Below are 12,245 nucleotides of genomic sequence, written 5' to 3'. Positions count from 1 at the left end.
GGTTGCATCTCACATGGCTGCAGATTGGCTAGCCTAAAGCTGGAAACCCATGTCAAAGTTCATTCAGTCCAAGATACAGCTGCTGCCCTGCTCAGATATGTGTCAGGGCAGTTACATGGTACTGATCTCTATACGTCTTACAAAGGTTTTGATTGATTTGGCCTCTAGGAAGGAATTCTGCTTCAATGCCTCCATCCTGCAGAAATTGTTCACAAAATAGAGGAATCTATACTCGTTAACTGCTTGTTTTTGTCTTCTGATGTATTTTAAAAGGTTCTGAAGTGATAAGTCTGATTCTTGGGTCTTACTCCATCTTTTTAAAACAAAATACACCAACTTGTTCACATAGTTGGCATTGTCTTTGTTCTGCCAACGACTGTATTACTGTTAATTTCTTTGGGGACTTTCAGTTACTTTGACTCAGGGTTTAGAATCCTGCCCAGATGGTATCTTACAGGGAAGTACAACAGTAAGGTACATATTTCTTTTTTGGACTTGAAATCTTTTCTATTGCTGCTTAGGTAATATAACCTTATGCTGTTTTTAGCATAATTAAATTGTGATAAATTAACACTACAAAAATGAAAATGAAATTTTGTACTTTCATTCTACCAGCAGATGGTTACAGCAGTTCAGACTCCTATACTTCAGATCCAGAACAGATTGGAAGCACTGTAACTCGGCAACGGTCAGTAGAGTAGTAACAGAAGAAATATTAAAGGTTATAAAACACACCTCCCCCCTCCCAAATGATCTTTCTGGCTGTTTAATAGCTAGCATTTAAAAGGGCAAATAAAGATTTATGGTGGCCATTATTTTAACAATCAAAAGTGGAGGCAACCTGTTCCCTAGTGTTATATGGGAGAAGTGTATCAGTCTGCCCTTAATATGTGTAAAGTTAAAATTTCTGGTGCAGCAGAACAGTACTGCTTGATTAAAGTGGCAAGCCTGGAATTGGCTGGTCAGGTATTACTCCATGTTCGATCATGAGAACATTCTACTTCATATATAGGGTTCCTTCTGAAAAACAAGAATGCATAAGCAGTTGGTTGTCACCTAGCATACAGCCAGTTTCTTTGGTTTAGAAGTCTGCAGTGGTTATTTATAGATAAGTACTAAATATGGTTCTCTGGTTGCATCTCCAAGTGCTTTTGAGGATAGGAATAAAATTCAAAATGATCTGGACAAACTGGAGAAATGGGTCTGAAGTAAATAGGATGAAATTCAATAAGGACAAATGCAAAATACTCCATTTAGGAAGGAACAGTCAGGTGCACACAAACAAAATGGGAAATGACTGCCTAGGAAAGAGTACTGAAGAAAGGGATCTGGGGTCATAGTCGATCACAAGCTAAATATGAATCAACATTTTGCAACAGTGTAATACTGTTGCAAAAAAAGCAAACATCATTACGGGGTGTATTAGCAGGAGTTTTGTAAGCAAGACACAAGAAGTAATTCTTCCGCTCTGCTCTGCACTGATTAGGCCTCAACTGGAGTACTGTGTCCAGTTCTGGGCACCACATTTCAGGAAAGATGTGAACAAATTGGAGGAAGTCCAGAGAATAGCAACAACGATTAAAGGTCTAGAAAACATGACCTATGAAAGAAGATTGAAATAATTGGGTTTGTTTAGTCTGAAGAGAAGACGGAGGCGGGACATAAGTTTTCAAGTACATAAAAGGTGGTTACAAGGAGGAGGGAAAAAATTGTTCTCGTTGTCCTATCCTCAGATTAAGCAGCAATGGGCTTAAATTGCAGCAAGAGTGGTTTAGGTTGGACATTAGGGAAAACTTCCTAACTGTCGGGGTTGTTAAGCACTGGAATAAATTACCTAGCAAGGTTGTGGAATCTCGGTCTGAGATTTTTAAGCGCAGGTTAAACAAACCTAGGGATGGTCTATATAATACTTAGTCCTGCCTTGAGTGCAGGGAACTGGATTAGATGACCTTGATAGGTCCCTTCTGGTCCTACTATTCTATGATTTACTAAATAAGAACATCATATATAAAAGAGGTTTTTAAAAGCCCTGAAAATCTGTAGTTGGGGGGGGGGCGCAGCACTTTGTACAGTAGGACTGGAAATCAACGTTGCTGTTTAACAGCATAGGATCAGTTTCAAAGTTATACCTTAAAACTAAAATAATTAGTGACTTCATGTAGTAAACATTATGAAAACTGTTAAAATAACCAAAAAGGGTTTGTAATTAACTTGTAGTACAACAGGTGGGAAAGTGTTTTCCAGTGTTACTTAATCGCAAAGTTGATTCTTTGTCTACTTTTATATAAATCTTTACATTACTAAGATGGTGGTTTTTGTTGATGTAGCCATAGTCACTTGAGGAGGTGATGCTACACGGACAGGAAAAACGCCTTCCGTCAGTGTAGGCTGCATCTACATCGCAGGGTTATGCTGACATGGCCTCTGTAGTATAGACTCACCCCCAAGTTTCTTTTTTAATTAAATGAGTGCACCAAAAGTACTCTAGACAAAAAATCTCATTCAACTAGTACTGCAGCAACATAAGACTTCATCTCTTTAACCTCATTCTGAGTTTGGGCTTATTTTGTTTTACATCAGTTTTCCCCTAAATCAAGGGTTATCAAACTGGGGATTGTGACCTCTCAGGGGGTTGCGAGCTCTCAGCCTCCAACCCCAAGTCTTGCTATGCCTCCAGCATTTATAAGAGGGTTAAATGTTTAAAAAGTGTTTTTAATTTATAAAGGGAGTCATACTCAGAGGCTTGCTATGTGAAAGGCGTCACCAATACAAAAGTTTGAGAAGCACTGCCTAAAAGGTGTAAGTCTTTGCAGGATCTGCATTTGTGTTTGGATCTTGACATTACTAATATGTCTTGCTTCATACAAAATAACAAAACGCCCAGCGATAAGGGCAGTATTTCTCAAGATCCTAAACAAATGCACTAGGTAATAGAAACTTCAGATGGAAGAGCTAGCACTCACATCTGCAAACATACACTGAGACTTCCTCAGCTTGATCATGCTCAAGGCTGACTTGTATATGAGTGAGGCAGAACCACCGGAAATTCCGTTTTCTTTAACACCATCCCACTTAACAGTAGAAAGCAATTCCTATTCAGGCTATTGACAGAAACTTGCATGTTTGACAAAAGTCCTGATCATAATGGCTTCCAGTCTAGGTTGGATATTGCATACCTTCTCCTGAATTAACACTTGGGATGTCTACTGTCAGACACTATAAGCTTCCACAAACTTTACAGTAGGTAATGAGTGCAATAAGGAGGGCTAATATGCATTTTGAAGAGAAAATAAAGGTATAAAAACAAGAAATTCAGTTATCAGAAGCAGGAAACACCAGTTTCTTGCTTTAAAAAGTAAATTTGGCTGGGGAAAAAGGAGCTGATGGCAGCTATTAATCTTGAAACAAGATTTCTTCACATAGATGTTTTGGGTTGCACTTTCTAATTGAATTTCTACAGTTCTGGCTGTCTAAGCATCTACAGAGGTTTACTTGTTTTGCAGGTCACATTCAGGAACATCTCCAGACAACACGGCACCACCCCCACCTCCTCCTAGGCCTCATCCTTCACATTCTCGATCATCATCTTTAGATATGAACAGATCCTTTACAGTTACTCCAGGTAGGTACATTATATGTCCATGTGTTTGCTACTTTGTTTAGTACATATTTATCTTAACACTTTCTTCAGAGTAATTTTTTTAACTTTATTTTTAAATAGACAGCATTAGGTTTGAAGTGAAAGGCTGAAAGGGTTAAATCTACTGATTGCTTTTATTAAAATATAGACTCCCTTTTAAAGGAAAACAGTGGCTCAATCAACAACTTAATTAAAACAGTAAGTTCCTAAATAAAATGTCAGTACATGAGGCAGTGTAGTCAAGTGGATAAACAAGAGCATGGGAGCCATGAACCACAGTGACCCAACTGAGGACTCCACATTCCAAATTGAAAGTGCTCAAAATTGAAGCAGTAGGAGTTCGTGACAGATGCAGATTCAGATGCAAAAGGATGGTAATAGATTTATAGCCTCAGAAGATTTTTACAGGTAACTTACTGTTTTATTGACAGAGATGCTGTCTTTATAATTTCAGCTCATGATCTTAAAGTACTGTACAAAGGTTTTTCTGCTGGGGAAAAAACTGAGGTGTAGAGAAGTTTACATAACAAACTAATGATGTGAGGAGTAGAACGCAGGTCTGATTCTCAGTCTCTTGCTCTGTGCTTTTGCCAATTTTGTGTTTGACCAAAGAGACCACAGTATTGTAGCCTTCTCTGTAGTCATGGTTTGATTTAACCAATTGCTCGCCCCAAGGTGAGGGCTTACACCTACTTTAATCTGTGAGAGTTCAGCCCACAAGATTGACTATAGCAGAGAAGTTATCAACAGAAGGGGGACCCCACGGTGCACAAATGAAGCTATCTAGTGCTCTTTCTACAATAATTTCTCTTAACAGTGTGACAGGGTCGGGCCAGATGGCTACAGGAGAGTGATAAAAGGCAGATATATTAGCCCCAGGTTAAGTAGGTCCCTTTTCCCTGGGTAAGGTAACAGGGAAGGTTCCAGAACAGTAAGGAACTTTCTGGAAACAATTAAGGCAGACAGGCTGATTAGAACACCTGCAGCTAATCAAGAAGCTGCTAGAATCAATTAAGGCAGGCTAATCAGGGTACCTGGGTTTCAAAAAAGGAGCTCACTTCAGTTTGTGGTGTGTGCGCGAGGAGCTGGGAGCAAGAGGCGCAAGAAGCTGAGAGTGAGAAGGCGTACTACTGGAAGACTGAGAAGTACAAGCATTATCAGACATTGGGAGGAAGGTCCTGTGGTGAGAATAAAGAAGGTGTTGGGAGGAGGCCATGGGGAAATAGCCCAGGGAGTTGTAGCTGTCACACAGCTGTTACAGGAGCCACTGTAGACAGCTGCAATCCACAGGGCCCTGGGCTGGAACCCAGAATAGAGGGTGGGCCTGGTTTCCCCCATCCCTTCATCCCCCCAACTCACTATTTGATACCGGAAGAGTTGAACTGGACTGTGGGTTCCACCAGAGGGGAAAGTCTCTGGCCTGTTCCCCGATCCACTAGGTGGATCAGCAGATACTGCGGGGATTGTTGTTCTTCCTTTCCCCATGCTGGCCAGTGATGAGGCTAACTGAGTGAATGGCAGATTTGAGCCACGAAAGTGGCCAAACTGAGGGCTGCTGTGAACCTCCGAGGCGAGAAAATCTGCCAATGAGCGCATGACCCACCAATGCAGAGTAGGAACTTTGTCACAATAGCCAACCATACAATACACACTGCAGTCTGGTAAAGGAGACACCAATTCAGGACGTGTAATATTTGGATTACTCATATCATGCCTTGGTGAAAAACCCCAAGTGTTAATCACCATCAGTGGTAGTCATGCTGATGTCTCTTCTCTCCTCCCCCCTTCTTCCTCCCCCTTCCCCCCCCAAATAGGGGCACAGACCAGGGTATAGCTTTTATGATGCGTTACACTGACAGCCACTGGACTTCATACATATTTAGGAAGCTTTTTACCCCTTTTCATTATTTGAATTTTCACTCCCCGCTGCTTTTGGGGTGCCTTGTTTTTCATAGGCTAATTCGTTAGTTCTCATACTCATTAACGTTTGTCATCTTATCACCATAGTAACAGCAACATTAAGGAAGTTTCTAACAGTTCACCCTGGCTACCAACGGTTATCTTGTGGTGTCAGCTAATCCCTAGTAGACATTATCCAAACTCAGCAATTATTTTCAAAACATCAGGATATCTCAAACAGAAACAAGCTTGGCAGGCTTATCAATTTACTTATACTAACTTACCTTTGTAATATAGCTAACTCAGCCTAAGGCCTAATTTGGCTATGCCTGAGACCTGTAGGCTGTATGTTGCAACATTAATTCTTATATTTTACCTCTGTATCTTAAATATAGCTGACACCTTTTATCCTTGGCTACAGTATAATTGTGGCATGTCACTCACTGAAGGCCAGTCCTGGTTATGTTACCTTATGTGCAGATAACACAGCTTATTTTCATGTTGGCAGAGTGGAAAACTAAATACATGTTCATCATATTTGCAATGAGCATGTCCTAACATATGGAAATAGCCCTGTCATCCAACTGTCATTCAGAACCTATGTCTCTTCACAGGACAGCAACAAGCTGGAGTTGTTGCCTACCCCCCTGCAGTGCCTCCAAGACCACCACCCTCACAGGTGAAGTTGACTTATTCTGTGACAATTTTTTAAAAAATTAAATAGTGTATATAATTCTTTGCCCAAGTGCAATCTTTCAGTCTGTTGAATTTTTAACTTCGCTGTAAAATATGTGCAGCAAGTAAGCACATAAGGCTGGTCTTTTGGAAACATTGGGGGGTATGAATGTGTACCAGAGCTTTCAAGCCTAGGCTTCTGCCACCTTGCAGGGCTTCCCCAGAAAGATGAGGACCTGCTCCTAGGGAAGCAATGGACTAAACGGAGACCTGAAGTACTTTTCTCCTGAGGTCAATGGGAAGTGTCTCTGGTGCAGGAGCCACATGGGAGATGGGGAGCGGCAGAAACTTACAAACTTTTGGACACCCTCTCCAGAATAATTCCTGGGTAGCAGTACAGAAATATGCTATACAACTACTGGGGCGTGAGTTGGGGGTGGTGAGACAGACACCCCTTGGCAAAGGTCCCCTGTTCTTTGTGAACTCTCACCTGAAACCTGATAAACTCACTGCAGCAAACATATGTCTGACAGGATACTTACCTTACATGTTACTCTTCATGGATATCTACAGAAAGCATGTAACTTGTCAAGACTCAAACTTATTGAGATGTATGTACGGGTAATATGTGTGGAATAATGTATTTATCTAAAGTATGCTTTACGGACTTGGAGTAGAAATTAGTCACCTGAGTGATGTGTCTCAATGAGGATCCATTCAAGCAAGAGGGAGTTGCTAATCAGTCCCTAGTCAGCTGGCTAGGCATTGCAAGGTTCTATTGTCGATCCTTGCCACATCCCAAAACAGTCAATGGAAAACCATGAGAGACCATGACAAACAATCAAAACCATTTAAAGGTAGAAAAGAAACTCTACAACAAGGCAGGAATTCACCCTGCCTGTTTTCAGTATGCCATAGAGCTTGTCTACACTACAGGTTACTTCGGTATACTTTACGTAACTCAGGAGTATGAATAATCCACATGTAAGTTGTATTAACCTAAGCACCGGTATAGACATTGCTATGTTGGCGGGAGAGCTTCTCCCACCAACATAGCTACTTCCTCTCACCGAGGCAGGTGTTAAGCTCTCCCGTCAGCTTAGAGCATTTCCACCACCATGAGTGCTGCATCAGTGCCGCTGCACTGCTGTAAGTGCTGTAGTATAGAGAAGGGCACTGTGGCTCCATCACTGAGGAAATCCCTTAAGGAGCAGGGAGCTTCCATGAAAGCGTTTATCCTGGTTCTGGTGAAATTCGCCAGCTTTGCAATGGGCTCAACTTTGAGGGGGCAGCCTACTTTATTATATATGAAAGGTAAATTGATAAGTGTAAACTCGGGTTTGCATTTAAGGATTCTGTTTTGTGTTGTAAGCAGTTACCATGATCACTTTCTCACTAGTTAAATCGTTATTCTTTCTTAAATAAACCTACTTTTGTTTTATTATAAGTGCTCACAAGTGTTGTATTGACAGTAGTGGTGGTTTAAGGTAAAACTGGTAAATTATGGTACGCTGCACCTTTGATTGCAGAGCATCTGAAATTTCTGTGATCAGTCAATATTGGGCTGTATCACAGGGGAATGAGTCAAAGAGACTCAGGGATTGCAGTGCACATATTGTTAACCTGCCTGGCGAAGGAAGAGCTGGCATCATCAGGGAGCTGTCACCCAGCTACCACAAGAAAAGACTCTTTCTCATTGGAGACAAGGGTAACAAAGGTGACTTGTAGCTCTGGGTACCCTGAGAACCGTCACAGGTGGCATGTACAGTTTTAAGTGCTATGAAATTTTGGCTCACATTCATGTCCCCAGAACCTTGCTTTGCGGAAATTACTCACTTCCCTCTTTCTATTAGGGGAGTGCCTAAGTAACCATCTTAGGCAAAAGTGTGGGTTGACCCTGACTGGCTAAAACATTTTTTTAAAGAGTGTAGACAAGGGTTTACCACAAGTGCCAAGTGGGGTCTAAAAATGTGTTAAGATGTGTTGGCTAACACATTTAAAATATCACCTATTCTTCTAGTGTTCACAGGGTCCCACTTAATACATGGAGTTTTGCAACTACCCCATGAAGTTTCTTGGTGACATAATACAAAGTCCTATTTAGTTAGCTCCAGGGGTTGCCTCATGGTTATAGCTAACATCAGCATCAAATATAACCTAAATATTTAAAATGGGTTCTATGTTAAATTCATGCTAGTTCACATTGGAATTTTCAATCAAAAAAACCCTGCCTTCATGCATAACCTTAATTTTAAAAACACAATTTAAAAACTTTTTGATGTGCACTTTGTCATGTTATTTATTAGCATGTCACAGTAGAAAAAGGTTTTATCTACTTTACTGCCAGCCACCCACCTTACTTTAAATATTAAAGTACATTAACCTTGAGACTGGGATAGAGGATGAAAGAAAAAGGGACTTCTCAGTTTGCCTTCCCCAAAGTGACAAGCTACTCTTCTAGAAGTAGTAGTTTGTGAGCCTCCAGCCACTTATTATATCAGTAAATATAAACTGGGAATCATTCATTATCCTTAGTTTTTGTTTCTCTTATAGGAATTGAGTTGAAAGTGGTTGTTGCAAACTAATCCTAAAAGAATGCTTAACTTCTTAGAGATGACACAGAAAAGGGGTCAAAAAGTCTTATTAATCCTAAAATAAGTTGTTGATAAACATGTATATTCAGAATAGGAGACAATATAAAGGTTATACTTCCCCTAATAATTATCCTTCATATTTCTACTTCTTAGGGGAGAATGTTGTATAATTCCCAAACTATTTTAAAAACACAAGGTTAAAATTAACAAGCTGTACGCTTAAAAAGCCACAAGGTACATCCAGGAGCGCTTTAAATGATTGGTGTGCCACTTTTATGCTTGAAGGTACTCTTCCGTTGGCATCAAACACTACAACACTCCCAAGCAATGGACCAACATTTTGCTCCAGCACACCCTGGTATTGCTGCATGGTTTCTCCTCTCACACTGTTCAATTCTGAATTGTTGTGTAGCCTTTAGGTTCCAATATTCCATCTGCCTTTTTTTGTCTTTCACCTTCCTGCTGTTTCAGTTTTGCTCCAGAAGAGCAGTTTGGAGGAAGGATAGGTTTTATCCATTCAAAGAGAAGTACACTTGGAAAAATGGAAAACAAAACAGTTTAGGTGAAAGGAAAGAAGTTTAACTTTACCATTGATAATAGGCTACCAAAGTGTTCTGCCCCTTGCTACAAATGTAGTCATTTTGTACTTGTATGGTAAGAAACATGTTTGTTCTAGTGACAGGATAGAAACTTCCAAGCATTATTAAAAGTCTAAACAAAGGCAGTAACTTCTGCAGTAATACATTAAACAATTGTCCTTGGTTAGCATTCTTGCATAAACTCTTGTTTGGACAAGATTTTGCTCCTATGTTATGTCAGTTATTTCAAGAACACAGTATTAGTAATTACTGTCATCTTTGTTTTGCTATAGGGTGCAGGTCCTCATGTGCATCGCCCAGTGGATGCTGAAAGCCTAATAGCTCATACCAGTACCTCACCTCAGCAAATACCAGAACAGCCAAATTTTGCAGACTTCAGCCAGTTTGAGGCATTTGCTGCATCAGGTGTAAATGAAGAGGAGGAGGATGAAATTGAAACACATTCAGAAGTCTTGCAGGTCAGTGTAAATGGATATATTGTAGACCACTTAGTGTTATACACTGGTGTACCCTGTTAGTTATACCCAGTAGACCTTGCATAAATCACTTCCTGTGCCTGTTTCCCTGTCCACTGTTTGTCCAGTCTATAAACTCTTTTGGGCAGGTACAATCTTATTGTGTGTGTTTTTGTATAATGCCTAGCATTATAATGGGGCACTGATCTTTGTTGCGGGCCTTTGAGTTACTATAGTATAAATAATATGTAACATCTGATTTAGATCAGAAGAGTTTCAAATAAGTCTTTATTATTTGGTCGTCTCTTTATACTGAGGTTAGCTCCGGTAGCAAGAGGTTATAATTTAGGGTCCAACAATCCTCTCTTGTTGCTGCCTCTCTTGAAATGTAACTTTCCTACATGTCTCTGATGTGATCTTATTGCAGATCAGAAATAGTGAGAGTAGTGTGGCTAGGAGATTTACTAGATGGTGCTGGTAATCAGCTACAGCCCTTTCTCTCCATCTCTGAGCCTTTAAAGAGGACTTGGTTTCACATAAGAGACTTGACAATGTCAACTCGGTTCGTATAACGGAGAACATACCAGTCTGACATACCTGGCTATCATCCTAATTGTTACAGAATTAAATATTTGCGTAACAATACAGTGTTTCTAAACTGTCTCATTCTCTGTAGGTTGAAAAACCCTCTGATTCTGCAGGCTCCCTTAGAGTCGCCAAAACAGATGCCAGAGTTGAAGAGAAGGCAGCTGGTAGTGTCCCTGTTAATGCGGTACGTAAAATGAAATTTAAGGGGAAAGTGTAGGTTTTAACACATAGAAGAATGTGTATTAGAACAGTTGCCAGTTAGTGACTGCTACACCTGAGTTTGCAGAAGCTTCCATTTGTACTCCGTTTTCAAAGGCTCAGAACTTCTTGGAATATTTACATTTTTGGCTAAAATATTACATGCTTGCTGGGCTGTTTGCATCTAAACTTATGACAGTAAAGGCTCACTTTAATGAAGGTAGATTGCTTACATGTAATGATCAGGTTGTTACCAAAATTGATTCATACAGGGGTTATTTTTAGGATTTTAGTCCATGGGGAACAGATGGCTGGAGCAGTTATTTTATATATATAAAATTATACCCCAAGGTCAATTACTACTCCTTTGAGATGAGTTATTCTCATGCAGTTTTTCTGATGCCGCCTGAGAGAACTCAAGTAGACCTTGACATTGTTATGAGTCAATGTTCTCAGAACTTGTACAGTAAATAAATTAGTTTCACAGAAAGTTTTGCACAGACGGTTGATTTGAGCAGAAATATAATTCATTGAGATGTTTGCTTATGGGCTGCCTTTTGCCTCCCAGGGGAAAGGCACAACCCCTCTTGCTCCACCACCAAAGCCTATTCGCAGAAGGTTAAAATCGGAAGATGAGCTGAGACCTGAAGCTGAGGAGAATACACAGAAAACAGGTGTCATAGCTGCTGTTCTTGCTTCACAGCCATCTATCCCTAGGTAACCCAGGATGAGTATGAATACGTCTAATATTGGGAAGTTCACATTTAAACAGCAAATAAAACTGTTAGCTTACGGAAGAGCTACAAGAGATTTACAATGTGTTGAATAACTGTGGCTGTAAATCATATATATAAAACTACTGAGGGAGTCCACATAAATGTTAAAGGTTTTTTAATTAGATCCTCCCAAAAAATGTCCCGAGTAGTGTTGAGAGATACCTAATAAGGCACTCCAGTTGTCTGGATGAAAAACTTACTAACATTTTGCAAAATACCTTGACTATCAAAAGTGCTGTGTAAATGTTAGTGTTGTGTTGTTAATTTTAAATAAAGTCGGTGAGTATGGATGGTCTTGAACTTTACCCTCAAGTCTATGCGAAACACAATCAAATTAAATTAAAGTCAATCTGGCATTGTATCAGTAGTCTGGAAGGTGTAAATTTATTATAGCAATTTAAGAATGTAATTCATTGTGTTTGTTCTGTAGGAAGCGGGTATGCAAAGCTTTTGTGCAAACAAGGCTAATGTACTATGTGTTCTAGTCTGTAGAAAGGAAAATAAGTGGGAAGAGTCACTAAATTATGTAAAAAAGTGTCCTCTGTACAGCTCTTGCTGAACACTTTAAATAGGGACTAAGGAATTGAGGATACTTACCAAAGTTATTTCTTGGAGTGCTTGGCAGTGAAAAGACTTCTAAAAAACACTTTAATATATCCTCAGGTCCGTGGGGAAAGACAAGAAGGCAATTCAGGCATCAATTAGACGCAATAAGGAAACAAACACTGTTTTGGCCAGATTGAATAGTGAATTACAGCAACAGTTAAAGGTAATACCGTCATTCTCTTTGTATGTCAGTTTCTGAGAAGTAAGTGTGTGCA

At 40.0% G+C, this 12,245-nt stretch overlaps 1 protein-coding gene across 9 annotated transcripts in view; it reads left to right on the top strand.

Moving 5' to 3' along the window:
- The window catches only part of REPS1 (RALBP1 associated Eps domain containing 1), a 109,996-nt gene that overhangs the window by 92,443 nt on the left and 5,308 nt on the right, over positions 1–12,245 (top strand). For 6 of the 9 annotated variants that reach the window (XM_074948522.1, XM_074948525.1, XM_074948521.1 and 3 more), the window contains 7 exons: positions 616–688; positions 3,504–3,622; positions 6,154–6,218; positions 9,680–9,865; positions 10,539–10,634; positions 11,217–11,365; positions 12,088–12,193. In XM_074948522.1, coding sequence (XP_074804623.1) covers positions 616–688; positions 3,504–3,622; positions 6,154–6,218; positions 9,680–9,865; positions 10,539–10,634; positions 11,217–11,365; positions 12,088–12,193 — 794 coding nt within the window. The remainder of the gene's footprint in view (positions 1–615; positions 689–3,503; positions 3,623–6,153; positions 6,219–9,679; positions 9,866–10,538; positions 10,635–11,216; positions 11,366–12,087; positions 12,194–12,245) is intronic. The other 3 variants (XM_074948518.1, XM_074948520.1, XM_074948524.1) reach the window with 2 other exon arrangements.

This window comes from Natator depressus, chromosome 3 (genome assembly GCF_965152275.1).
Source record: "Natator depressus isolate rNatDep1 chromosome 3, rNatDep2.hap1, whole genome shotgun sequence".
NCBI lineage: Eukaryota > Metazoa > Chordata > Testudines > Cheloniidae > Natator > Natator depressus.
This window is presented reverse-complemented; position numbering and strand designations above follow the sequence as displayed.